The 27,441-nt window shown below is 52.9% G+C and overlaps 9 protein-coding genes across 9 annotated transcripts; 4 read left to right on the top strand and 5 right to left on the bottom strand.

Annotated features, from left to right (window-relative positions):
* Nucleotides 1-264: 264 nt before the first annotated feature.
* Nucleotides 265-5,072, top strand: HMPREF1120_06922 (uncharacterized protein). Its single transcript, XM_009161133.1, has one exon. The coding sequence runs from the start codon at nucleotides 1,744-1,746 to the stop codon at nucleotides 3,691-3,693; it is 1,950 nt and encodes a 649-aa protein (XP_009159381.1). The 5' UTR covers nucleotides 265-1,743; the 3' UTR covers nucleotides 3,694-5,072.
* Nucleotides 4,150-10,821, bottom strand: HMPREF1120_06921 (uncharacterized protein; the record flags this gene model as incomplete). Its single annotated transcript, XM_009161132.1, has 1 exon — nucleotides 4,150-10,821. One exon carries the CDS (start codon nucleotides 10,819-10,821, stop codon nucleotides 4,150-4,152), a length of 6,672 nt encoding a protein of 2,223 aa, XP_009159380.1.
* A 480-nt stretch (nucleotides 10,822-11,301) lies between these two features.
* On the top strand, nucleotides 11,302-13,446 carry HMPREF1120_06920 (serine/threonine kinase 16). The gene is made up of 2 exons (XM_009161131.1): nucleotides 11,302-11,799; nucleotides 11,944-13,446. Exons 1-2 carry the CDS (start codon nucleotides 11,680-11,682, stop codon nucleotides 13,162-13,164), a joined length of 1,341 nt encoding a protein of 446 aa, XP_009159379.1. The 5' UTR covers nucleotides 11,302-11,679; the 3' UTR covers nucleotides 13,165-13,446.
* A 1,052-nt stretch (nucleotides 13,447-14,498) lies between these two features.
* HMPREF1120_06919 (uncharacterized protein) lies at nucleotides 14,499-16,660 on the bottom strand (the record flags this gene model as incomplete). Its single annotated transcript, XM_009161130.1, has 5 exons — nucleotides 14,499-15,181; nucleotides 15,238-15,457; nucleotides 15,515-15,872; nucleotides 15,924-16,428; nucleotides 16,486-16,660. The coding sequence occupies 5 exons, from the start codon at nucleotides 16,658-16,660 to the stop codon at nucleotides 14,499-14,501; spliced, it is 1,941 nt and encodes a 646-aa protein (XP_009159378.1).
* A 561-nt stretch (nucleotides 16,661-17,221) lies between these two features.
* HMPREF1120_06918 (uncharacterized protein) lies at nucleotides 17,222-17,923 on the top strand. The gene has a single exon (XM_009161129.1). It carries the CDS (start codon nucleotides 17,425-17,427, stop codon nucleotides 17,749-17,751), a length of 327 nt encoding a protein of 108 aa, XP_009159377.1. The 5' UTR covers nucleotides 17,222-17,424; the 3' UTR covers nucleotides 17,752-17,923.
* Nucleotides 17,924-18,345: 422 nt separating this feature from the next.
* On the bottom strand, nucleotides 18,346-19,837 carry HMPREF1120_06917 (uncharacterized protein; the record flags this gene model as incomplete). The annotated part of the gene is made up of 3 exons (XM_009161128.1): nucleotides 18,346-18,809; nucleotides 18,858-19,401; nucleotides 19,460-19,837. 3 exons carry the CDS (start codon nucleotides 19,835-19,837, stop codon nucleotides 18,346-18,348), a joined length of 1,386 nt encoding a protein of 461 aa, XP_009159376.1.
* A 1,548-nt stretch (nucleotides 19,838-21,385) lies between these two features.
* Nucleotides 21,386-22,603, bottom strand: HMPREF1120_06916 (18S rRNA biogenesis protein RCL1; the record flags this gene model as incomplete). The annotated part of the gene is made up of 1 exon (XM_009161127.1): nucleotides 21,386-22,603. One exon carries the CDS (start codon nucleotides 22,601-22,603, stop codon nucleotides 21,386-21,388), a length of 1,218 nt encoding a protein of 405 aa, XP_009159375.1.
* Nucleotides 22,604-22,803: 200 nt separating this feature from the next.
* On the top strand, nucleotides 22,804-24,774 carry HMPREF1120_06915 (3-hydroxyanthranilate 3,4-dioxygenase 1). Its single transcript, XM_009161126.1, has 2 exons — nucleotides 22,804-23,200; nucleotides 23,258-24,774. Exons 1-2 carry the CDS (start codon nucleotides 23,169-23,171, stop codon nucleotides 23,808-23,810), a joined length of 585 nt encoding a protein of 194 aa, XP_009159374.1. The 5' UTR covers nucleotides 22,804-23,168; the 3' UTR covers nucleotides 23,811-24,774.
* HMPREF1120_06914 (DNA mismatch repair protein MutS) lies at nucleotides 23,845-26,847 on the bottom strand (the record flags this gene model as incomplete). The annotated part of the gene is made up of 1 exon (XM_009161125.1): nucleotides 23,845-26,847. One exon carries the CDS (start codon nucleotides 26,845-26,847, stop codon nucleotides 23,845-23,847), a length of 3,003 nt encoding a protein of 1,000 aa, XP_009159373.1.
* Nucleotides 26,848-27,441: the final 594 nt, after the last annotated feature.

Raw genomic sequence — 27,441 nt, 5'->3', positions numbered from 1 at the left:
GCAGGCGTCTGTTGTAGAACAAAACACAATACTAGTACTCTACCGTTGGCAAAAGAATTGTAGGACTGTAGCTATAGTCTCCCGCAATCAATCATTGAGCGAGCGCCGCCACCGGTCGTCGGTCGTCGGATAAAGACATTTTGTTTTCATGGGGTTCATCAAAGTTCGGCATCGGAAGAGGGCGTCGGCAATGATCAGGACCCAGCCTTGAGCGAGATTTGCTAGACTCCGAGTCCGATTCGGCTGAGCGTCGCGGTTCTCCATCTCCATCCACCATGGGGTTCAAGTTATTAGTTATTAGGGGGACTCTCGGCCCGCACTCGGCGTGTCAACAACTTGAAAAGCCGTCCACTGGCAACTTCAAGTTGAAGTGACAAAACCCCCCCGGGCTGCCTTTCTCCGCGAGGTTGACCGCGCATGGGAGCTACAAGTAGGGCAGATGCAAATAGTGTCATTGCAGTGGGCGAAACGATCTGTAAAGTTGCCACTGCAATGAAAATGCTCATTGCTGGGCGATGCAGTGCTGGGTGAATTTCTGTGTGCTATGTACACTCTGCAATTCGGGACAATTGCAAGCGCACTCTCTCTTTCTTCTTCGATATCCAGCCCAAACCCGGAAGGCTAAGGTAGGTAGGTAGGTGCTTGGTGTTTTTGGCGAGAATTCAGCCCTCGCCAACCGGGCAGTCAGCCACGTATGCTGCCCTACCGAGCATGTCTTGTGAAATTGCCACGGGTTCTTACAACTGTCTTCAAGCAACAATTCAATCGCGGGCGGCTGGATTTCAACAGCACGATCGAAAGCCTGGCTAGGTGCTTGGTTGGTACCAATGGGCGAGTCCATAAAAGAACAACACGCAGCAGCCAACAAAGCCGAACGTCGTTGACATGCCTATACGCAGCACCTGAAGTCTCTCCTAAACGGCATATACGCGGAACTGCAGGGCAACGCAGAAACGATTTTTCCTACCGTTGAAAACGCTCCAACTCCTCGAGCAACATCAACTTATTGTTACGGCGTTGTCCCAACTAACTGACGAAAGAGTACGATCTCAAACACAAGGCCAGGATTCCTAAGCACAAGTGCTCGGAATTCATGTCATATTGGGGCATACTCCCATGCGGTCGTGGACCCGTTCGTGACAGCGGTGTTGCGAAAGGCTGCAGAGAAGTCCAGGGGTCGAGAGAAGCTCGTGTGGTCAGATAGAAGGGAGAAGGGTTCAGAAGGAGGAGGATGTAATGCCACCTACAGCGCAGAACTTGAACAGCAATGTCACAGAGCGATTTGTCTATTGTCAAGCTTACCTAGTAAGGACCTTCCAGAAGTCGAACAAAGGATACTATTACGGATGACACGAGTCGTACTAGTATCTCTCCTTGGGCAGATTCTGAGGTTGTGATACTGGCAATGGTCGGTGAGTTCGAAAACTATGGCAAGGCAGGTGCGAGGTGAGAAGTCCAGTGGAGGGAACTTGAACGCCGTTGCCTGCGCTGCAGTCACCGTCCGAGAACTTGAAGGACTCACGGCTGCCTGCGCCGCTGCCACGCCCCGTTTTTCTCGCTTCAGCCGGGTCTCTACTACCATTCACCTCGTCCAAACTCCTCCGTCCCAGTCCGTCGTCCATAACTTGAGATGCTGTTTTGTCTTCTGTGAATGATCCCTCTTCGACCTAGCTCTACCCTTCGTCCTTGTTCATCCATTCTTCGGCCAGCCCTCTCGACTCGACGCTTCTATTTCCCACAAACATGACGCCCAACAAGCGTCCTGGTTCACAACTGAATCGACCATCTGCCGCGAAGGTCCTTCGATTGGGAGACAAGAGTAGCCAGCACGATGACAGTCGGCAGCCACACGAATCTGGCCGACCCGCCGCCACAGAGCCTGACACCCTATTGCCCGACGAACATGCAATAGTTGAAGAGCTTACTGTGACGGTCAAGTTCATTGAGGCCAAATCGGTAGCACATTTCCTTAAGCTTGGCACAAGCGAATCAAGTCATGCAAGGCCCTTCCACTGTCTCATAGGCACTGGTTTACTCACCGACACAAGCTGCTCCTTCAAATACAGTGACGACAAATTCGGCCGTCATTTATTCTATTCAGGGAGCGCGCCGCAGTATGTTCAGGTAACCGTGGCCTGTAAGAACGACCCGGACAAGATCATCGGAGCTTGCTATGCCACACTCATCAGGAAGGACCGCGACAGGGAAAACTTCTACAGCCACATGGCACAGGAACTCACCGAGGTGACTCTACTGGCGTTTGACCTCTTTGACCGATACGGAAGGTTCAAGCAACAATATCGGTGTCATCCAGTCAAAAGAGGCTCCGGTTTCTGGCAGGACCAATTGAATAAAGGTGCCATACTGCTGATCGAAGACATCCATGTCCAAGAATCCTATCGGCGGCGTGGAATTGGTCTGAAAATGGTGACAAGATTGCTACACGCCATGGCCAGGGAAGCACTGAACGGAGAGTTCACTGCGGTCGTCAGGCCCAACGCTACAAAGGACTATCACTTCCAAGAGGCCGTGTCGGCCATATTACAGAATCAGAAACGGGCCAAGATGCTTGCGAATGAAGATGTCGAGACCATTCGCTGGTTCAGGCGCTTGGGCTTCAGGCGTATTGGGTCCTCCATATGGTTCGGACTATACTGTGGCAACGAGCCTTCTCAATCCTCCATTGAACTGGACCAAGACCATGATCTAACCAGAGAAATTGCTGGTGCAAAGGTGAAGTTTCCACAGCGTGTGGTTGAAGCCCTGACTGGAGCAAATAACAAAAACTTCCTGAAAGTGATGAGACGACAGTTCCACAATATACCATTCGAAGACGACCGATGGATGGCCACAGATGAGGAGGGAAATACTCTACTCCACATTGCGGCTCTGCGCTTCTGCTATGATGCTTTGAATTGGCTCATGGATGAGGGACCCGGTCCCGCGATGGCCGAGATGCGGAACACTGTCGGCGACACACCACTTGAGGCTCTGCTCCTGGAACTTGAAACCCGGAGAACCTGGAAACTATCCGGATCTTCTGTAACTCTCACCATGGACGAGTTTGAAGGACACAGCCGGCAGGCAGTCAAGTGCGTTGCCAGACTGAGAGACCTCGAGCTCAAGACTACCCTTGACTTCAAGCGGATTGCCTGCGGCTGTACGTGTGGTGAATGCATTCAGGGCTTTCTAAGCCCTCGAATGCGCGACGAGCTCGAAATAGAGGCCATTACAATCTTTAGAACTGGCGAAGAAAATCTCGACTATTGTTCTGGGGAGGAATGGGTTATGCACTTGCTGGACTGGCTGCCCCTTCTGAAAAGGCACAGCATCAGGCAGCTTGGTAGATACAAAGCCATGCGACGGGGCCTGATCAAACTCGCTGAAAGTATATTTGACTGCCTGGAAGCTTATCTGCCGCCCGACGAAAGGGCCATCGAGATTGTCATTGACAGCCGGGGCGATTCGACGATTGTAGACAAGTTTTTGATGGGCACTGGGTCCATTGAGGAGGTGGTGGTAAATATATTTCATGGAGTCATGATGTCGTCTTCTGCGGTCAACGGTGAGAGGGCAGACTTCGACCATCAGGAAGGCCGGGGGGAGTACTACAGCTTGCCGGAATGCAGGAATGACCATGAATACCAGTTTGTTCTACACCAGTGCGGCTGGTTTCGCTACGACCTATCCTGAGAAAATGTGCCTTTGCTGCTGTCATTGGGGTTGATCACCATGCAAGTGGTAGGGAGTGATGAGAATAGAAACAGCAGCCTCGTTCTGAGGCAGTTACGGCACTGAACTTGTGGAATTCTTCAGAGGTCCATGCCGCGGTCACAGCGCACAAGCTGAAAAGTACAGATGGAAGGCTAAAAATAAAAAGCCAGGAGATTGTTTCCAAGCTTGCTCTAGAAGGGGTTAAACGACATATGATACACCTTGTCCTTCTACTGATTTTTTGCCTTGAAGCATTTATAACAACTCGACCTGGGTACAATGCTCGGACGTATTTAATTTGTTGTTTCTCACAACTTTCAAGCGAGTTCAATCAACCCCACTCGGATACGATAGACATTTCCCAAACATTTGATCCTGTTTATGATACAAAAGAGCCCAGACGCAATAAACCAGAAATTGCATTTTATTGTCACTCTACTCTCCATCCTGCGCATTTTCTTCGCCTTCCTCTTCATCCTCATCCATTCCCTCGGCAACGTCGACGGCAAAAGCCATGCTCTGATCGACGCCGACGTACGAGTCGCACATGAGGAACAAAGTGAGGTCTTTCTTGCCTGGTGTGGGGACAACATACTCGAGTTTCGTAGCGAGAGTCTTGCCAATGGTGACGCGCTTGATGGCCAAGAGGGACTTTGTCTTTTCCTCGGCCACGACGAGCCACCAGTTCTCGAGCTTGCGGACGGGGAAAAACGGCGCATGGACAGTCAAGTCTACCTCAGCATCCTCGTCATCAACTTCGCGCGACACACGGACCTGGAGGTACGATGGCTGACCCGCAGTAACGGCATCCTTGTCGACGACATCAAATTCAAGTTCGAGACTGGGATACTTGTTGTTTGTGAAGTTTGCGGCCTCGACGAGCTGGCGGTTCGACAAGCCCATTGCAGCGACGAGTTTAGGCTGGTCCGGGTTCTCCGAGGGGTCCATGGCACCCATGAAATCGTCAATGTCCTTGATGCCGAATTTGGCGAGAATCTCGACGATTTTGGTGTCGAAGTGCGGGATTTGCAAGAGTGGGCTGTCGCGGTCCCACATGGCCTGCACGACCATCTGGGACATTTCCATGGCGTTGATGGCGTTTAAGTGGCCCTCGGAGCTCAACACGTCAACACAGGCAGATAGCAGACTGAGGACTTTACTGAGGATCACTTCTTGGTCCTTGGCCAGGTCGATGGGCAATTGCATGCGTGAGAAATGGGCCTGCAACAAGACCATGGCTTTGAAGTGCGGCGAGTCGTAGACCGGTTCTGACATCTTGACGGGGACCCGGTCGTAGATCCGACGTAGGATGTGGTCTTCGTGGCGGCGCATCTGGATGTCTTCGAACTCGGTGGCCGAGGTGACGATTTCCAGCATCCCCTTCAGCTTCGTGCGGCCGGTCAACGACAGCAAAAAGGTCTGCATCGTGATGAACGAGATGTTGTAGTATGCCGCGATCATGGCCGGGTTCAAGGGCGAAACCGAATCGTCTTCCTCGTCCAAGTCAATAATCTTGGCCTCGGCAAGCTCTTTCAGCGTGTTCTCCACCAGTTCCGACAAGAACGTGCTCAGTCCTTCGTGGGAGGTGTCGTTCAAGCCGTAAAAGCTGGGGTTGGCCAGGAGTCGACGGTAGAAGTATGTGTACGTGGTCCAGTCCACAGCGTCCTGGGTCGAGGTGATTGTTTTGGTACTGATTTCCGTCACGAAGGCGTCGTGCAGCCAGAGTTGGAGATGGCTTTCGATGGGTAAGGCTTCATTAAGGAATTTTTTGTAGTACTCGCGCTTCACTGCGGGCACCATGAGCACACCTTTCCCAAGCTTGTCCTCTCCTGGTCGTGTAGCTCGGCCGAACATCTGCAAGACCTCACTGATTTGATAGTCCACATAGCGATGTTCACGGCCCACAAAATACTGAGTGCCCATAATCACCACCAAGTGTGCGGTCACAGGCAGTTCCCAGCAGACATCGCGTGAAGCAAGCATGACCTGGATTGCTCCGATCTTGAACAAATGGGCCACAATCTTTTTGTCGCTCGTCGTCAGTGCTTCGTGATAGTAACCAATGCCATGTGTTAACGATTCAGCAAGTGCGCGCTCATTGATGCGCTCCAGGAACGGCGCCAGCTCTTCGACGTTGGTGTGAAGGAATCGCTCGTCATCATCGTCCATGATGCAAGCCTGCAGGAGATCGAGCGCCGTCGACCGGACTTGCTTCCTGTTGGGAACGAAGATAATCGCTGGCTTGTCCGGTGACAATTGCAGGACGGCTTGATATGCTGGCCGAGCCATTGCCATCATCAAAGATGGGAAATGAGGAATGCTGAATGACTGGATGTGCAATTCCAGCCCGACAGGCCGCGCCGCTGGACTGAAATTGTAGATGGTGTGCTTGTTGGCTCCGATCCATTCGCCCACATCTCTGGCATTAGAGAGCGGTACACTCAGCCCTATAATACGCATGTTGTTTTCGAGTTGGATGTGTATATACTGCATTCTGGCAACAACCACCTCGTAAACAGCACCGTTCTCGCCGCCGAGCATGTGGAGCTCGTCGGCAATAAACAATTCAACGTTCTGCACGTTTTTCCGGCGCTGCCATTGGCGAGATAGGACATCCCATTGAGTAGGCGTGGCCAGCACCAGGTCGGACCGGTCCAAAATTCGAAGATCGGCAGTGATCTCGCCGGTCAGGCTCGATATAGTCTTGCCACCAACAAGGTGACTGAGACGTTGTTGCCAATCCGCAAGACGGCTGTCAACCAATTCCTGAAAAGGCGCAACATAGACTGCTTTTCCAGCTTCAGGATTCTTCCAGTGTCGTAGCAGGGCAAACTCGGCACAGACCGTCTTGCCACTTCCGGTTGGGGCGCCAACGAAAACACAGTCATTGCTGTCATACAACGACTTGAAAACTTGAGTCTGGATTTTGTTGAACCGATCCCAGTTTGGATAGAGATCAACATACTCTTTGACCTTCAGCGCCTGCACAGGCACGGGCTGCAGATCCAACAGTTGAGTGTGAGGCGGGAATCGTTCCGGCAGGATCAGCTTTTGAAACGACACTGGAATCCGGGTCTCGGAATGCATCCAGCGGTCGGAGAGCAAGGAAATAAAGTAGTTGGGGGGAATAGGCTCGCTGATCGGAACGGTAAAGTCGACCAAGTGCTCCGTCATATCACCCACGGCGTACTCGCGCCGTAAGATGAATTGGTCATGATACAGCAATTCCTCGCCATCACAGTCCTCAACCACAATCCAGAATGATTCGGCCACACCGTGGAGAGCATCATCCCAGACGAAGTTGGGTGTGATGGTGAGCTCAACGTGAAGCATTGATCTCGTGATGGGCTGGACCTGGGCTTGAACTTCCAATCGAGGGAATTTGGAAACTAGATCACAGACGACTCGTCCAGCTTTAGGTATGCCCAGGAGCTCGCCCATCCGCGGCGGATCGAGATCGAAGTAGCTAGACCAAGGTACCTCCATTCTTTCCGCCTTTTGAATATATTCCCGCGGACACATTGGGAATTGTCTCAAGGGGGTCATGGTTGGCCACATGCGTTTCTCGGCCATTTTGCACAGGTCGAGTGCAGTCTTTGCGACAGACGACCAACCTTTCTTGAGGCAAATCTCAAAGATAGCTCTCAGGATACGACCGGCTGACTGTGTGACATAGACTAGATCTGCCATGAGGGCGAGTCCTTCGAGTTTCAGCCGAGAGATGAACGCCTGCAGAAGGACATTGATCTTTGCTTGTGGCTCATCCATGCCTTCTTTCACTGGGATGGGTACTCTACCCAAGAGCTTGGCAAGTTCTAGCTTCTCATCTTGTCGAACAGGGATATACTTGAACTCGTCACTGAGCGCAAAGATCCGGAAGAGCTCGATGGTGCTGATGGACGGCTGGAGATGGTGATTGTAGGTTGACATTGAGTTATGGGTAACATAGTAGTGCGAGGCTATGCGGCCAAGGTCAGTGGCCTGCAGCTTGCCTGTCTTCCTGTCATATTTGACCAGGCCAGCCTTCTCAAGCACAGTAGCGGCCGAATGAATGAGATCGACCCGTTTCTGCTCGAGGTTTTCGTCGTTGCTGTAGTCTGCCCCCACACTGTACAGGCCTGGTGACCGAATCATGCGGACAAATAGATAGGTGTAACCAAGCCATTCCACACCCTCATCTCTGCTCCGGATATTGCCCAAGACAATTTCTGCATTGAGATTATCGGCGAGCTTGCCCATCAATTGACTTTCAATGGGCAACTGTTGGTTCATCAACGACAAGTAGTACTGTATCTCAGATTGAGAAGTTATGATAATACCTTCTCCATATGAATCGAACTGCGGCCTGCCTGCACGCCCCAGCATTTGAAGCACATCTTGAGGGCTGAGCTCGACCCAGCTACCTTTCTCAGGAGAGTACACTTGAGTGCCCTTGATAACGACCGTGTGGGCGGGCAAGTTGACACCCCAAGCCAGCGTGGCCGTGCAAACCAACACTCTGAGATAGCCATCGGCGAACAGGTCTTGTACGGATGTACGGTCAGCGACGCCCATGCCGGCATGATGGATGCCAAAACCGTACGGCAAGATGTCTTTCAGGTTGGCATCGTGGACAGCTTCCGCTTCCTCCTGCAGTACAGTCCGGCTTGCGGCATCCGTTCTCATGATCTGGCCGATCGTCTCCAACTCAACTGCTTTGTCTCGGATGTATTTGGCTGTTTTGGCGGTCTCCTTGCGAGAGTGGACGAAGATCAACATCTGCTGCTGGTTTGTACCCACGTGCTCAATGACTTTGGCATAACAGACGTCATTCATGGTCTTCAGCATCTTGATGGCTTTCTTCTCGGTGACACCAATGAACTCCTGTCGAAGAGGACATGGCCTGTACGAGCCATCGAAGTGGAAGAGACCCTTCTCCGGGTCCACTCGGAGGAAAGTTGCGACGTCTCGGTAATTGGGGAGAGTGGCACTCAGTCCTACGATTCTCACAGGATCACCTGTTTGTTCGATCTTCCTGATGGTACGGCTGACAATACTTTCCAAAACAGGCCCTCGATCGTCGTGCAGCAGATGGATCTCGTCTATGATTATGAGACGGACGAGCCTGGTATAGCTCAAATCAGTGGCCTTTCGCGTAATGACATCCCACTTCTCTGGTGTCGTGACAATGACTTGGGTGTCAGCGATCTGCTGTTTCGTGAGCTGTCGGTCACCGGTGAGTTCAGCAACACGTATGCCATATGATTCGAGCCTTTTGCCGAAGTTTCCGACTTGCTCCTGCACCAAGGCCTTTAACGGTGCGATGTAAATGATCTTGAAGTCATCCAGCATGATCTCGCCAGTCTCCGGGTTTCGATGTTTTCCGATTTCACGAAGCATGGTAAGCATGGCAACGTTGGTTTTCCCTGAACCGGTCGGAGCGCAAATGAGCATATTACCATCGTCATGGAATGCCGACGGATAGCATTTGGACTGTATCCGGTTGAGCTCCTTGGCAGAACCAAAGCCCTGCCTTGCCCAGTCGGGAAGCTCAGTAGTTGGAATGTTCTTCTCGCCAGGCTCCCGCTTAGGCTTGGGCGCTGGAACATGAATCTCTTCGTAACCTTTGAAGGTGCGTTTCGTGGAGCCCTGTGGGAGTACCACTTTAGGATTCGTCATTAGATGGTTTCCCTGCTCAAAGACGAGGTTGTCAAGATTGATCAGACGCTGTGGTTGAAGACCACCAGCCAGGACGCCGTCTTTTTTCTCCTTGTGCTCTTCCTCAGGAGCCTTGGGGATGTCAATGTCCATCAAGTCTAGCTTCATCTTTTTAGCGGGCCGTGAATCGTCGGTGCTTCGGTCTGTTTTCCCAAGCAGCTCGTCGAGGATGCTGCGATGACCCGCTTCGACCATTTCGCTTTCAACCAAATGCCGAGCATCATCGTCGTCAGCCACTCTGCGCCATCTGGTTGCCCACACAATCTTATCTCGGTTGGCGACAAGCTTGCTCACTAGCTCAGGATGCTCGTAATCGAACAAATCCATGAGGTCATTCTCGACGTCGCGGAGTGATAGTTCTTCGCCCTCGGTTGACTTGCCGGACAGGATCCGTAAGGCGTCCTGGGTCTTTTGCTGCTGGATATGTGCATCTGGGTAGGCCGACCCGACCTGGCGCTGGAGCCAATACGCGTCAATTTCGTGGATCGGGATCGAATCGCTATCCTCCCGTTTCCGCCGAGTCGAGTCACTGATGCCGGCATCAATGACCATTTCAGTTTCTATATCCTCGTCAGGATCCACGTCTGGAGCTCCAGCACCACCAGCCGCAGCAGCTTCCTCCAGGTTGGGGTCTTCCTGCACGTCTTCTTCCTCGTCTGAGGATGCTTCATCCTCATCTCGAACTTCATATGTTCTGCGAACGCCATCTTCGTCCTCGTCGGATTCATCGAAAACAACCGCGACACCTTGACGCTCATCGAGTTCGGCCTCGTTCGCATTCGCGTCTTCCATGTCCTCATCCTCGTCTTGTGCATCGTAGTCCGTGATCTTCTTGCCCAAATTGACCAATTCATTGAACTCTTTTGGAGTCATGGTGGTACCCACAATAACGTCGATTTCCTTCTTCTTGTCGAGATCCTTGAGGTTTTCGTCTTTCAGATACTCGAGGATGGCATCGGCGGCACTACGGACAACTTCCTGTGGAACATCGCCCAATGCATTTGCAGTCACGGTAAGCAGTAAATCGTAGGTCGCCCGCGTAGCTGGCGTTCTGGGCCGATACTTGAGCCCTTCGATCAGCGCATCGCCGGCCGACAGGACGCCAGCCCCCCGAGTCTGCGCAGGCTCGCCCCTCTTCCGCTTCTTACGCTCTCGTTCCAGGACATCTTCGCCTTCCCGGATTGAGCCTCTTTCGACTCCCTGCAACCCGGGAGCCACCTTTTTCTGCTTGGGAGCCTGTTCTCTGCTCACACGTGAACCCATATCTCGGATGTTGAGTCGGCCGGCCAGGGATTCGGGGTCTCCAGTGTTCTCATCCTTTGCCCGCGAGACAAACCGCCTGTCCACCTGGAGGACCAGGTTGGACATGGCCGAGTACTTGTACTGCGAGACATTGTTTGGGTCCGCCATCTTGACAATACAATCGCAATCGCGAACCGATCGTAGGAGCGAAGGAAAACGGAGAGGGCGACTTGTGGATAAAGAAGGAATTTAAAGTTGGAAACGGATTGCTGGCTACCAGGAGTGCAGCATTGTACTACGTCCAATATTCGTGACAACGTCCGGCCACAGCAGGTCCTGTACTGGAGGGATGGATATCGCCAGGCCTGACCTCTACCGTGGTGATGAGGTGTGCGGCGAATGCTTTGCGGCGAGACTTGTATGAAGTACCTAGGTATGTATGGACGGTATGGCGACTTTAGAAAAGTTCAAGGCGACGCGGGCTGCCGCTCTCGAAACCAGGCTTGGCGCCGACGTCCAAGTTCCGGCCAGTCGCAGGTGACGAGGCTTCGGGAAACCTTCTTCCTTCCCCCGGCGAGGCTGAGGCTAAACCAACAGGCCAACTACGGCGAAGTACGCGCGGCCCGTGACACCGTGGATATCCGATTACAATTGTACTGCTGGTCGTGTACACGGCGCTACTACTTCCAATGCATCAACCCCAGATGCTCTCAGACTGTCTATACCTGTTCAAACATTGTGCAACGAGACAGGCGTGTCTCCTCTCCTGGAAACAGTACTCCAACACGGGCCAGGATTAGAATCAGTGCTCTCCAGCCTAGGTGTCAACCAGACCGCGACACCTCTCCTATCCCATCCCCGGTCTAAACCCCGACCTCGACCCTGATTTCGACCTCAGGCTGCAGTAATAGTGCACCTAGGCAAAAAGTACATCAATCAAATAAATAAATCAACCTCGATACTGCGCGCATACACTCTGCCACCATTTCTCTCCGATCACAACCCCATCGGGTGTCGTCGCCCGCCATGGCGCAAACAATGCTGGACGTCTTCTATTCGCTGTGCAACTGTATATACTGTTTCCCGGGCACGCCTCAATTAAAGATCAACAATAGGAGTTTTCGGATGCTCCGATTACTTGGCGAGGTGAGCTAGATCGAAATGTTCCTCGACATGCATGCCCCCTTTGAGTCTGCCTGAAATACATAAACTGTACTCGAATGCAGAGTTTCTGCCACCCTGCACATCTCACAGGACCGTACAGTACAGGACAGTAACTGACTTTTCCAGGGCGGATTTTCCTACGTCTACCTCGTTCAAGACACGTCAGACTCGGCATTATACGCACTGAAAAAGATCCGATGTCCGTTCGGGCAGGAGTCAGTATCACAAGCGCTGAAGGAGGTGGAGGCATATACATTGTTTGCGCCGCACCCCAACATCATCCGCAGCATCGACCATGCGGTGCAAAACGACTCGAGCACAAAGGTGTCTGGGATCGGGACGGAGGCAGGCTCCGGCAGCTCGGCCAGCAAGACGGTCTACATATTACTACCCTATTACCGACGAGGCAATCTGCAAGACATGATCAACGCGAACCTAGTGAATCACACGCGGTTTGGCGAGCGGCGACTAATGCAGCTGATGTTGGGGGTGTGCAAGGCCCTTAAAGCCATGCACCAGTACCACGTGCGCAACACGCCGTCACGGTCGGCGGCACGAGCGATTCGCGACGAAGCCGCGAGCCAGGACCAAGACGCTGCTGCCAGGCAAAAAAGGATGCAGCAAAAACAACGGTCAATGACGGCCGATCAAACCCACCAGGCTGAACTGGAAGGCGAGCAAGAACAGCCACTGATGCCGGAGGACGAGGTGACACGGGCGCAGGAAGGGAAACAGCCCGGCGAGATCCGGGCGTACGCGCACCGCGACATCAAGCCGGGCAACATCATGATTGACGACGACGGCCGCACGCCCATCCTGATGGATCTGGGCAGTCTGGCGCCGAGTCCGACGCCCATCACCTCGCGGTCAATGGCCATCGCCGTCCAGGACACCGCCGCCGAGCACTCGACCATGCCGTACCGGGCGCCCGAGCTATTTGACGTCAAGACGGGTAGTGTCATCGACACAAAAGTCGACATCTGGTCGTTGGGCTGTACCATGTATGCCTGTCTTGTGGGCAAATCGCCCTTTGAGGCCCGCTCCGACGAGACCGGTGGGTCGTTGAGCATTTGTGTGTTGAGCGGCGACTGGAGATGGCCCGGTGAGGGCAGTGCCGCAAAGGGCAAAGATAAAGTGGCCCAGACCCAGGGTACCCATGCCACAGGTGCGCAAAGTGAGAGAATATATCCTCACCCTGCGGTCCGCGAGGTCGTTCGCCGCTGTCTCCAGGTCGAACCCGCCGAGCGTCCGGACGTCGACGAGCTCATGACCATGATTGATACCTGTCTAAGTGAGCTGCCTGAAGACGATGAGGCCGAGGGTGTCATTGATGATCATGGACCATGATCGCTACACTTTTGAGTGAGCTTCCATACGACTATGGCAGTGAAGGTGTGGGTGAAGGTTCCTGTCTAATTTCAAGCCTGGGTGTCCGTCAGCTCGGCCAGACTTTGGGCCCTTGAGAATTTAATCTATCATTTTCAGCGAGTACCTTAACTTAAATGTCTCGACTTCGAGTTGTCCTCGAATCCATCGCTTTACCGGTTAAGGACCGGATCTCTCGTTACTCCGACTTTTTTGTTTAACACCTAACCCCTTTTCCCATTTCCCATTTCCCATTTCCCATTTCCCATTTCCCATTTCCCGTTTCAATTCGCTTCCGAGTATCATTATGCCCAGGGTAAAAGCCGGTTTGGTAGCCCGCCTCAGGCTGGTGCCTGCTTACCGATTGTCGTACTGTACTGGTACAGAACCTAAACTGCTCCAAGATACAACAACTAGTACTGCTTGCTGCTGCCTAAATTTTATAATCAACATCATGATACTAATATCTCTAAGTAAAGGTGCAAACCGGACTCCAATTGCAAAGCTGATGAGCTCCTAGTAGTCCCCTTTATTCGTTCTGGCTCCTCACCGAGAGAGCCCAAGCGCAAACACATTTACTTCTACTAAAGGAAGACATGGAAACATGGACCTGGATCCGCACCTGCATTTACAAAACGCACTGGCAGCCTAGATAGACAGGAACCGACTTCTGCGTTACCTACGGTGTCAACAACATGAACTCCGGGTCCGAACTTCCCATTGGATTTTTTAATAGTAACTTGTTGAGATCTCGACTCGACCACCCAATCTCAGTTGCATCTGAACGACGTTCGCCAATAATGGTACCTTAATGACTCGAATGGCACTTCTCGATCTCGACCTCGTTCTCGTTCTCGCATATGCGAAAACAGAGATGAACAGGTCCAAGCCAAGCTGAACCACGCCGCCAATCCATTTCCATTTCAGGCATCTCAAAGTTCCATTCCATAGCTGTAGCAGTAGCAAAGTAGTCTCATTTTCGTTCTCAATCAAGGCCAGGGAATGAATTTCAATTCGTGTGTGCATGCACAGCCATTTCTCTCTCTGTCTCTCTGTGTGTCTCTCACTCAGTCTCTCTCGCTCTCTCCGAGTCGCTCTCCAACTTTCACCATGCTCGTCCCAACAATCTCTCAGCATCAGCTACTAGTAGCTCCACGCAAGCACCTTTTGAACAACCCCTCAGAATTGCCTAAACGTGTGATTGATAGCACTCAACCCAGAGAATAGTGACATCTTGTCAATTGGACGATCCGCCCGACCCAAAACACCCCAGGCACACCGTTCAGAAGCCATCCAACAAAGACAGCCATTTATGTCTACTCGGCAGCCTTGACAACATCCGCCGCCTCGGCAGCAGCCTCGGCTGACTCGGGCGCCTTGTCGACAGTTTCTGGGACAGTTGCTTCGGGCTTTGAGGGCTCCTCAGCAGTGTCAGTGCTTGGCTTTTCTTCTTCGGTTTCAACCGGCTTCTCGGGTTCAGCTTTAGCTTCTGCATTGGTGGTCTCGGTGGTTTCTGCTGCAGTCTCTGCAGGCTTTTCTTCTTCAGTAGTTTCGGCAGGTTTCTCCTCCGTCGCTTCAGCTGGCTTCTCGACTGGAGTAGCGGATTCGTCGTCCTTCTTCTCCGCTGCGGTAGCGTCCTCTGGCTTTTCGGCCGACTTTTCCTCATGAACGCCGTTGGTGGCAGGTGATGCTTTGCCTTCCTTGTCCGCCGAAGTCTCGGTGCCATCGACTGGCTCTGCGCCGAGAATCTTATTCCACTGGCTCAGGAGCTCGATGGACCGCTTGCGGAATTGGAACTCTTCGTCGCGAGGAATGGTGTTCAATTTGATCAATGCCTTGAGAACCTTGTTGATCTTGGTGTTGCGGATGATGCTGACTTCCAAATCATTGTATCCCTCGAGCTTCTTGATGAAAGTCGACATTTGCGGCATTTCCTCTTCCTGAGGTGCTTGATCGCGTGACAAGAAGCCTTTTTGTAGTTTGTGGCGGAGGAAGAGAACTAGATTCAGTTAATACAAGGTTTGATGCAAGGGCAAAAAAGTATGTTTTGCTAACCTTCTTTCTCACGAGCCTTGCGTGCCTCGACAGGGTCCAGAGGCTTCTCCTCTGGCTCCGCTGGACCAGCATCGGCCATCTCTTCATCACTCGCTGCCGCCTTTGACTTTCTCTTCTCGGACTTGGCCTTGCTAGCCTTCTCCCTGGGTTTCTTCTCCTCAGTCTTTGGCGTCTTGCTTGTGGTCAACTTGATCTTGGTGGTTTTTGGAGTCTTTGCAGGCTAAGACCACAAATTAGTTACTGGATCTAATACGCCGAAAAATCGAAAGTTTCTTACCTTCTCCGACTCCTCGTCATCACTGTCGGCCTCCTTCTTACGCTTCTTGGAAGACTTCTTGGGGGCGGGCTCGGCATCTTCCATCTCAACGTCCTCGGTATCGACGACCTTTGCCTCGCTCTTGCGTCGCTTCTTATCGGATTTGGCGGCTTTCTCGGCTTCCCGGGCCTCTCTTGCCTCAATATCGGCCTGCATTGCCGCGGCATGTTCGTCAAGCATGTCCTTGAAGTACTGGAGATCATGGTTCTCGGCAGCAACTTCGTAGGCAGCGAGCAAAGACTTGGACTTGCCCTTCTCCGACACATCCTTGCACTCCTCCGGGTTGAGGGGAGTGAGGTCGGTGTTGGGAATCCATGCGCTGAGTAATGCATTAGCAACAGCCGACCGAATAGACCTGAAACAAACTTACAATTCATTGGTATGCAAAAACATGACCGGGAATGTGCGGTCGGCCACCTTCTTGCCACCATCGGCATATGGTTCGTTGTAGGTGCCGTCTGCCTTCTTAGTAGTGACAGGGCGCGTGTTGAGAAGGATCTCGGGCAACATCTCTTCATCACAGATGATACTGGGCCATGGCGGGTAGCTCTTCAATCTGGCAAAGTAATACTCGCCCGGTTTGGCATCGAGGTGTGTGATCTTGGCCACGGACTTCTTCTTGTTGAGCTTCTTGCCCTTGTGCTCAGGGACACCACCCGATGACTTTCGTCGGGATGAGGGTGTCTTCTTGTCCGCTGGAGTTCCGTTTGTCTCTGGTTGAGCAGCATCCGCCTCACCCGCCTCTTTTGATTCTGTTTCGCCGGTGGCCGGAGGGGCAGATTCAGGCTCGGCAGCAGGCTTAGCAGCAGGCTCAGGAGCCTCTTCTTTGGCTGGCTCAGAGGTAGACTCGGCAGTTCCGTTCGCCGTAGCAGTTTCTGTAATAGCTAGTCAGCACCAGACAAGATCCCGGGTAGGCGACATGCGAAACATACCGGTGGGAGCCTCAGCTTCCTTCTTCTCGCCTGCGTCTTCGAAGGGCAGGGCACCTGACATCTCCGCTACAACGCCAGAAGCAGGTTCTGCCAACGCTGGTGGAGCTTGGTCATCAGGTTGCGGAACCTTGACCGGCACCTCGGCTTGGACAACGGAAGTGTCGGTGGTATCCATGGTGACGGGTCACAGGGGATGAGTGACGCGTTGATGAGAAGCGCGAGCAATGAGGAAGAGTCTGATGAAGATAGGTGTTAGCTATGAATGCTTTGTCGCGAAGCTGGCAGAAGCAGGATTGACTCGCTTCCACGTTCCAAACGGCAAAGATCGGTGGTGTGGTGCAGCTGTCCGAGGTGACGCGCAAGTGAGATGAGCGCTCACAGCCCGCGACCCCAGCTGCAAAAAGGGGAGTTGACGTGGGAAAACACGAACCAGCAGCCTCGCTTCAACAAGACAATGCCTGCGATGGACAAGCGATAGGGAGGATGATGGTGTTGGACAGTGTCGCGATGTGGTGAGGTGGAGGAATCGGCGGCTGCAACGATGATGGAGAGAATTGATGAGAGCAGCAATAGAGTCGCAACTTCAAAATGGGGCCCAAGAAACCCACTGCCTCTGCTCCAAATCCAATCAGGTCCCGTGACGGCTGCTCCGTTCGCCAAGCGTCACCGCAGATCACGTGAATGTTCAATCACGTGATGAGATTGGCTTTGAGCAGTTCGCCGGTCACGGTCGATATGATCGACACCACGTCGCCAACCTCAAACAAACTGCCTTGTTTTTGCGTTGTGACAATGACAAAGTTGAGATGGCAGGGGATGGTGCAACAGGGATCCAAGCACAATGCGCTTTCTGGGGAAAGATGGGTATTGAAGACCAGTTCTCAACTTACCGTACCTGTTGGAGAATCCTCCTCGCTGGGGTAGCCACTTGAAGCAGCAATGACCCGAGTAGGGCACAATAGTCCGAGTGACGATGGCCGATCTTTGCTGGAGCTCAGAGCTCTGCTGTTGGACCTCGTAGGAGAAAGTGCCCTCTGTTACCCGCAGATGTCGCCAGCAAGACACCAGCACTGTGCTGAAGGCAGGTTGAGCACCGGGCGTTTGCGACAAGTTTTGAGCAGCGGACGTTCAAATTTGAAGAGAGAGTGCAAAGAAAGCGTGGCTGATCGCTCTGGATCGTCTTCACTGACACTCTTCAAGTTGCGACTGACTATCAGTGCCGGACATCGGCTTGCCACGGCATTCAAGTTTGAGCAGCCTTCCTAAGCTCATTCGCTCGCTGCACTCATTCATTCACTCAACTGGAAGATATCCTTTGGCAACCATGCACACAACAATATATGGCCCAGGTACCTGCAAATTGATCTGACAGAAAGTATTTCCACCAGCTCTGATGCCCACAGCTCTCAATCAATAATGATGATGACCAGTGCCAGTGTCTTGATGTGCTTCAAGTTGGTCCACGGGTGTACATGCAGTTGGGTTAAAGATGCTTCGACGTAGGTCTTGGCATGCTACGTAGTAGTGTTAGTGGTCCATTTGATCCACCCTATATCAATTGCTGCTAACATCAACAGTCCGCTGCCATTGTCAGTGTAAATGCTGATATCCTTATTGGCATGATTTTGAAATATCCAAGGTACCTGAGTTTCAGCCCCATGGAAACCGTGTCATTAGGATTACTACAGTACCTGCAAGCCATGCACTTCTATTGATCAACGCAGCACCAGGAGACGGCGAACAATGGCCATCTTACAGATATCCGCCACACGTAGACGCGCTTGCTGAGGAACAATGCCTCCCTTGCTCAAAATTCCAGCCGAGCGGCTCCAGCTTGGTCTCGATTATCGGCACGAGCACTCATTTGATGGCAGTTGGGGGTCGCTCGGAACTCCGCCGCTCTATTTTCCCTCCCTTTGTACCAGCCATAAACGCCGTTTCATTCTCCACAGGCGTCTGTACAGGCTTGTGTATCCGTAGCGCCCAAAGAAACCAATCTTCGAGAGGAAGTAAGTTCAACAAGATAGGGTTAATTCTCCACCCAATGATGCAGACCGCGGCTCCGGCCACAGCATCGAGGATGAAATGGTTGGCCGTCGCAACGATAGCCACAAGGATCGTAAATGGATACATGAATCCGATAACGAGGCAGGCTAGACGACGAGGGTTTGGGAGACGGATGGCTGGTGCCAGTTCGGGATGCGACCTGTTGAAAAAAGGGAGGAGGAAGGATTTCGTGCGGCGGTGTTCGGGTGCCAGAGGAACGGTCATGATGGTGACGCCGATCATAAGAGAGTAGCCGAAGTGGAGCGATGGCATAGCAGCTAGAAAGGATGAGTGTCAGGGCAATACGGCAAGCGATCCTGGCTTACCATATTGGTTGCAGAACCTGTTTTGTGTCCACACACTACTAGCTCCCTCCTTGCCGTGCACCGTGTCCACGAAGCCATAGCTCCTGGCCACTGGGGACTGAGGGCCTGTATACTCGGGGTCGCTCAGCAGCCGCGGGGGCATGCAGGGCCAGAGCGTGAATACCACGAATGCCAGAAGGTTGCACACTGCCATGGTCCTCCTACGCGCTTCGTAGAGACAAGCCCCTCCAGGAGAGCCCGGGCGCCCTCGTCCGACACCTTGCAGACGCCCGCTGTTTTTCTGTAGATGGCGATCGCTTGTAATCGTGTAATAGTATAGCCAAACTAAGAATGCGATTGTGCCCGGGATATGTATGAAGGAGTAGAGCCAGTTGATAGACATCATGAGGCGCGGGTAGGCCATGAAGAATTTCTGGATTGGGATTTCCCAGAAAATATGGAGACGTTTCTCAAGTTCAATGACCTGAAGAGCATGTCGACGGGCGACGTGGACTGTGCCTTCCACCAGGGTTACGGCAGTGAATGCTCGGCCAAGTTGGTAGACCTGAACGGACAACTATTAGTTCTGACCACGCCGGACGGGGTGTGTCCTGAGCCCATACCCAGTAAATGAGTGCCCAATACCATGCTTCCACCAAGAAGGGAAACTTATGTAGCACCCTGCTGAGCAGTCGACCGCGGAAGACAGCAGTATTGGGCGTCCGCACTACCTTGCAATAGCCCAGGAAACGAACTTCGCGCTCCCTCCATTTCTCGTCCTCAGCCACCAAGAGTGATGGAGATAGTGACCTTCGTGCATGTGTGCTTTGGGCCTCTTCAACTGATATATCCTCGGCCTTCTCAATCGGTCGTGCGACCGGCAGCGGTTCGTCCCAGCCATATCTGCCCGACCAGGAGTAATCCGTGGCTCGGTTGATCCAGGCACCACCAAACAGCAAGACAACGACTGCGAGAGGTTCGAGGAAGGCACCTGCGCCCATGGTAAGCCCCGTCACTCCTCCTTTCCTTCTTCCTCCTCTTGCGTTGTAATAGTACTGTGTGTCAACAGTCCAGCACAGCCGATATGGTAACCATCCGTTAGTATAAGGAACAATATTAGGATAGGAAAAGTAGAGTCCACGCAGTTGTAAAAGCGCAACTGCAAAACGAGCCAGACACAGATACTAAATAATACTTGCAGTACTAAGTAAAGTATATCAACAAACCGGCAGCGTCCAAGCTGCAGGCACGGCCAGAGCCTGGCGTCTCCCCATGGAGGTACATGAACTACATGAACCACACCCGAGGGCAAGAGCCGGTGAAATAAGTCGGATTCAAGTTGGGCAGAGCGCAGGCTGGGACATTCTAGGACTTGCGCTTAGCGAGCCATGGCGCTCGATAGACAGCTGCAATCATTGATTCCTCTATGGTCGCTTGACCGTCAGAGTACCTTATGAAAGGTACCATGAACGAATCGCGCGGAGGTAGTAACGCAAAGGCCGAGGACATAGGACCAACGGCTCGAATCGGGCGGAGTTTGGTAATCAGATTCGCCGTTTCGGGAGTCTGGTTGGAGCGAAGTGTCATGTGGATTGTTAGAAAGCTCAGCGCTAGTGGCATGACAAATGCTGTCAACGAAGTTGAATAGGAAGCGAGGACAGAGATCGATGTTCAAGTTGACACTGCAGAAAACCAAACCATCACCCAGTTCAATTACTGATTCGAGCCTCGGACCAAGGCGGGACCTCATCCACCTTGCAGTTCAAGTTCGTGACATTCCGATGTCGTTGGTCCCATTATGATACTTCAACAGTCTGTCGCATTCGCCAATGCCTCCGCCGCGATCATTATGCTCTGCAGTTATATTCGGATCCCTGCTATGACTTCTTGGGTGGGTATAAGATTCCCTTGACCATTTTAACGGCCTCTTTACGGCAGACAAGGTTGATGCCACTAGGAAAAACTGCTTTTGTGAGGTCGCGTGCGCTTTTCGTGGGGAGGGCAGCCCTGAGGTTGAGTGTCGTGCTGCAGTGGGTTGCCGCTTGGTTAGACCTTCCGGGGCATCCGGATTTGACCTTCCAGGCCGTAGGCAACTGACCTATCATTGGCCGCCATCGACAACGTCCAGGACGGCGGCTGGTACGATATCGTGATCGTGCCCCGGCCTGCGACGGTGAGTCCGGTAATGAGTACTTGTGCATTATCACAACACAAGCACAATCGGCGTCGGATCTAGCCCGTGCCGTAAGCAACGTCTTGCCAACCGTTGGCGCTGGAGTCGTCGGGCATGAGACAGTAACAGCAGGCAACCTCGTCGTCCAGAAATGGCGTAAAATGCCAAAGAGTGCTCTGATCTCGCTGCACCAGGCCTTGGCCGAGGTTCTCTTCACCGCCATCGCACCGTGTCTTCCGGCACTGCGGCACGTAGAAGCCTGAGGCCCGGGGGCCTCGCACCTCTCGTTGCTCCGAGCGAGCAGGCAATGCGTACTGCGGCAGATGCGGTGCAGGGTAGGCCACGTTGATTAGTGACTGGTCGTTTAACCTCGCGATCATCCAATCTTCCGACCAATGTTCCCAACTCCTCTGCCGACGACACTGACAACGAGCTGTCCCTCTGACTTTTGACCATCAGCGTCTCTGATACCCCATCCCGCCGAGCCAAAGGCATTCAAATCTCTTGCCAATTGAATCATATGTTCCGAAGCCAGTACATCTCGCCCCAGCTGCACTCGTCCCACATCTTCAGACCCCATGGCCATCAAAGTAATCACAGTAGGAGCAGCTTCGAGGCTGACGCAGCCGCCTCTCTCGACACTCTCGAGAAGTTGAAACGCGCACATGCGCCCAATGTCTTCCGCCGGCTTACCGCCCTCAGGAGGACTAGAAGCATCAGCAGAATAGAGACAACCCGTCGAACTCTCGGCGACCAAGGAGAGTCCAAATCCCAAACCGACTTTCTTTTTCGCGCTCGGGTTATTCTTCTCAGGCGCCGGCACCAGTGCGGCACTGCTCATATCTGAAAACACATAGATGTCGCCCACCAGTTGATTCAGAATCCCCCTGGCAGCCTCAATCATTCTTGCATTGTTGCTTCCACTGACGCCGGTGGAATATGCAACGCCTCTGATTTTCTTGACCCGGCCCGGATTCAATAAGTGTAAAGTCTTGGGTAATCTGACCTGGTGCCCGAATACCAGCTGCACTTCTCCCGCGCCGCCAACGCCTCGTGGGCCAGGATTCGACCTTTGCAGGATTCTCAATTCAATGTCTCTTTCGATGCCGAACTTCGCATAGAGTGGCAGAATCGCCGTCCGAACACTGTCCACGCTCATATCGCCCCATTTCTCTGTCGAACTTGTGATCACCCCTGGTCCCGTGAAGACAATGTTGAACTTGGCCTTGCTGAACGGCGCAAGTAGGCATATTGGTAGTAGGAAGTAACTTAGTCCTCGGGTGTTGTTTGAAGGGATTTCATGCCGCAACACGCCCGAACTCGAGGCGCCACTGCCCGGCGCTGAGCCGGTGATTAGGCCCGGTTTGTAGAGCAGGACGGTTCCCGTGTAGGAGATTTCAATGTGTGAGCCGTTCGTGACGGCCTCGAGAAGTCGGAGGAAAGAGATTTCATGCGGTGCTAGGCCTGGGTTCGTGGGAGAATTGGGTCGGATTTGATCGATGCGTACGGTGCGGCCGAGGAGGGTTGCGAGCACGAGGCGCGATGTCAGAGACTTGTGCGAGCTCAAGCGCACGGCGGGCTGAGAGGTCGACATGTCGCCAACTAGATCTCTCAAGAGCAGCAATTTCTTTGCCGCACGTTCATAGTTATGGGTGCGGTGAGTTGTGTTTGTGCATCGGTCTCATGAGACTGTTACAAACTTGCACGGTCGACCCAAATTTTTCTCCAAACTTTCAGCAGCGAGTTTGCTGGCAAAAGTTCCCCGCATAATAAAATAATCAATGAACAAACATATGCGACTTCCGAGCCCGCCACGTCCATCTCTACCACTCAACTGCTCGTGACACACCTCGCGCATCTCTCAGGCATCAGGCATCATCCTAGAGCTTCGGTCTCGAGTCTATATCGGCTCAGGTCGTCAGCCCACTGACTCAACCTCCATTCGAACCAGAAGCCTGAATTCTACTGCCGTCCTGTGCGCATGACTGTTGTTAGTGGGCTGTGTCGCGATTTATAATCTGGCACGACTAGTACAACATATAATCCAGTGGCACGTTACACATACTTGAAGCCTAAGGCGGCCTCCTTGCTACTGTGGATATTCTTCAGCTCGTACTGGTACTCAACCTGCGCCCATTTCTATCTAAACATACGTCGACATGGCCGGAAGCGCATTGAACCTGCCAAAATGGTACCGACCACCGGACGTGGTGGACTGCTGGGTGGCATTGCGCTGACTCTTCGACAGGCTCAAAGACAACTCCCACCTCTTGCAGCCTCCCATCAACAACTACTGCGTCTATCATCCTTCCTCGCCGGCGACGAGCGGGCTGACGGTCATGGTGGTTGGAGGCCCGAATGCGCGGACCGACTACCACATCAACACCACGCCCGAGTTCTTCTACCAGCACAAGGGCTCCATGTTGCTGAAGACGATGGATACTTCGACAGATCCCCATACGCCCGTTGACATCCCCATCCATGAGAACTCGCTGTTCCTCCTGCCCGCCAACACACCTCATAACCCGGTAAGATTTGCAGATACAGTCGGGATCGTCCTGGAACAACCGCGGCCGGAGGATTCGGTTGACACAATGAGGTGGTATTGCAAGAACTGTCATCACATTGTGCACGAAGCAAGCTTCCACTTGACCGACCTCGGGACTCAAATCAAGGAAGGGGTCCTGGCTTTTGAGAATGACATGGAGGCCAGGACCTGTAAGAACTGCGGGACCGTGGCCTCTTCCAGACCAGCAGAGGGAGAAATCCAGCAACCACCGAGGTTTCCGCCAGACGAGTAGCCTGTCTGACTCCGATTTCCCCGTAGGTTCATGTTCATTCCGCTGCAGGCACTGCAGGGCGGTCAGCTGCTCCGGCAGCATGTATCAATACATCAGTCTTCTCATTTGAAATCTGTTGCAGGACCTGCTCCGCCACTTTCAGTGCCGCCGGGGGCAAGCCCGCGAGTTTGGCTACCTTCAAAGCGTGTGATTGCCGGTTGATCCCCTTCTTCAGGCGATGCATGAATGCAAAAGAACCACTTTCGTCTTCCAATACATCAGTGCAATAGCACGCTAACCGTGGCCAGTCCCGGGTCATGTCTGCCAAAGCGTGGAAATGTGTTGCAAACAAAGTCCGGCACTTGTTGACGTGGTACAGGTGGTGTAGACTAGCATAGCCCACAGCCGTCCCATCCTCGGGAGTCGTGCCACGTCCTACCTCATCCATGATCACAAAGGACCGTGGAGTGGCGTGCTTCAGAATCGCAGCAGTCTCCAGCATCTCCACCATGAACGTGGACTGGTCGCGAAACAGGTCGTCGGCAGCACCGATGCGACTGAAGAGCTGGTCCACAATCCCGAGCTCGGCATACGTCGCAGGCACATATGACCCAGTCTGTGCAAGGATCGTGATCAACGCGTTCTGCCTGAGAAACGTACTTTTGCCGCCCATATTAGGCCCAGTCACTAACCATACCCGCTCGCTGTGGTCGAGCACAAGATTATTGCTGACAAAAGACCGGCCTTGTTCCTCCAGACCGAGTTTCACCATAGGATGTCTTCCCCCAATGATCTTGTGCTCCGTGCCGTTGTTGAGAATTGGGCGAACCCACGATTGCTCTTTGGCCAGCGTGGCAAAAGCACTGGCGACATCCAGCTCGTCCATGATTGATGCGTTTCGGCGTAGCTTGACCAGATTCTGAATAACAAGTTCTCTCAACGACGCAAAGATTCTTTTCTCTTCCTCCCTGATATTGAGTATCGCCTGATCTATTTTCCGTCCCAGCCTCGTCCAATCATTCAGATAAAACGATCGAGTACTTTTAGACGACGAAACCATTTTTGCATGTAACGACTCGAGCTTGTCTTTGTTGAAGCCGGTCGCGCTTCGGATGTGACAGATGTATCCCAGCCCTGGCGTCGACTTGAGCATCAGTGTCGGAGCCTTCAGCTCTCTCCGCAACGTCTCCGCCAGGGCGACCTTTTCAGTCTCCAGATTATTCAGATCATCATGCAGTCTCTTCAGCGTGTCACTGGCATCGCGGCGCATGATCCACGGTTCTGTCAACTCGATCTCATCTTTCTTCTGTCCATCAGACCTGCTCTTAGACCGCACGGATTTGGGCAGGGATTCCAGCTCCTCTGGTGCACTTTGGAGAACTACATCATGCGCCAGGGCAGCCACGCTCGCCGCTTCGTCCTCTTCAAGACGATGTTTCTGCATGAGTCCTTCCTCATCAATGGCGGATGCTATGCGAGCCTGGAGGCGACTGGGACCATCCAGATCAAACCGATTCAGAAGCCTCTGAAGCGGATGGTCCGAGTATCTGCCAGCTGCAATCTCATTGCTTGCAACGTCATTTGATACGGCCATGGCGGACTGGAGAAGCTCACGAGTAGCAATGGTTTCTGATACGGCGCTGGCCAACGATAGCATATCATCGGCGTCGCCCTTGTTGAGCGCGAACTTTTGCACTATTCGCTGGACATCGAATGTTCTCTTCAAGCGAAATATCAGCGAGTCAGTCAGCTCGTCAGACCCGAGGAATGTCGACACAAGCTCAAGGCGGTCATTGATCTCTTCCAATGAGGCCGAAGGCGAGGTGAGACGATCGCGGAGCAAGCGGGAACCACTTTTGGTCACGGTGCGCTTGACTGCGTGGAACAAGCTACCTCTTCCCAGTCCGTCGCGGGCTGTTTCCAGGATCTCAAGCCCTCTCAGACTACTGCGGTCAATGCTTAGGATTTGTTGGAGGTCTCGCTGCCGGGGCGGTTGTAAACGCAGCTCAAGTCCTTGCAAACGTTGTCGGACATAATCGAGCAGACGATGGCCTGCATGCTTTTCTGCGATACTAAATTCTTGATGTGTGTCTTCGCTCACAGGGGTCTCGAGCATAGCGCTCCAATCGGTCATAGACGAGAAGGCGCTGGACTCCTGATGCAGAGTAAGAAGGCGGTGGTCATGTCCCACGATTTCTTGGACTTCCTCCTTGATGTCTGCAGAGACATCCACCGGAAGGATTATCTCCCTAGGGGCGATCCGCGTTATGGCCGAGGGCAAAGAGCTGCGCGAGACGGCTTGTGTGAGAAAATCACCAGTTGACAGGTCCAGCCAGGCAAGCCCGATTTTCTGCTCCGGTGGCTTCAGTCCGTCAGGGCTACTATTCGCCAGCAAGGGCTTCTCCGGCTGCAACGACAAAAGAAAGTTATTCTCGTAAGGGTCAAGGAACTTTTCATCAATAAGTGTGCCTGGCGTTACCACTCTCGTCACCCGACGGTCGTGCTTTAGGCCTCCGGACTTCACCTTGCCAGAGACGTTGATGAGGAATTCATCGCAGATGGCAACATATCTGTTGAGATCTTGCACAAGTGTTTTCAAGAAGCGGTCCAGTTGGAAGAAAGGAAAGCCAGCCATGGGAACGGGGCCCAACTTGGTCTGCTTGTGTCCCACTTTGAGACTGAGAAGAGGCCCATACTCCTCGGCCTGCTCGAAATACAGTTCGTAGAAATTGCCAACTCTTGTGAGTAAGACACAGTTGTCAAACTTGGCCATGTTCTGCTTGGCCCCCTGCAGCACCGTCGGATATTGAGGCTCTTCATCGACGGCGAGTTCAGGGAGAGGCCCTCCCTGTAAGGCTCCTTGTTGTAGCTCTTTCAAGCTCTTCCTAGTCGTTGTTTTTGCGCCCCTGCGCTGCACTGCCTGATATTGCCATACTGGGCCGCCTAGGACCGCCGCTGGCGGATTATACGGCGAAAATTGAAGGGCCAGGCTGGGGCGGATGATACTTTCAAGTAGTCGCAGGTTTCTGCCATGGAATGCTCTATTGAGTGGAAGCATGAGGTTGCCCAACCGCCCACGGATCGAGACACGCGGATGATAGCAGTGCAAACGCGGCGCGTCGCGTAAAGTGCCGGGCCTTGAACCGTCATGCCGCTTTAATGGCGTCGAAGTTCATGGTTCAGTAATATCAGAATTTCAGGGATTGATTTGGACGACGAAGAGGATTGTTCCAGGATATCCAGATACAAATAAATATCAAGAGGACTGCCTGTTATGTCCACGAATATTGCTCTATTCTTGGTCCGAATTCGCTGTCTTTTGTGCTCTAATACTTATGCTGCCGCTGAAGTCGCCGCAACGTTACAAAGTGCCTTTGTCTACGACCCATTAGACTATGCTCCGGCCGCGCTCTATGCAGCCCATAGCTGAACATTATCCGTCGTATAATGAAAGACGGGGGGTGACAGCCGTCTGCCGGCAGAAGGTATCAGAGAGCTCCACCCCTAGCAAGCATTGACGCAACAACTTCTTTGTTTGCTCGTTGCCCTTCACGCGTGGAAAACAAAAGGTCTGAAGCGCGTTTATGTTGACTGGATGACCAGCGCAAAAGGCGCAGCCAGTCACAATGCCCTGAGTTACCCTTGGGCTGAG

This window comes from Exophiala dermatitidis (genome assembly GCF_000230625.1).
Source record: "Exophiala dermatitidis NIH/UT8656 unplaced genomic scaffold supercont1.6, whole genome shotgun sequence".
NCBI lineage: Eukaryota > Fungi > Ascomycota > Eurotiomycetes > Chaetothyriales > Herpotrichiellaceae > Exophiala > Exophiala dermatitidis.
Note: the sequence above shows the minus strand (reverse complement) of the source record. Positions and strands in the feature narration are given on the sequence as shown.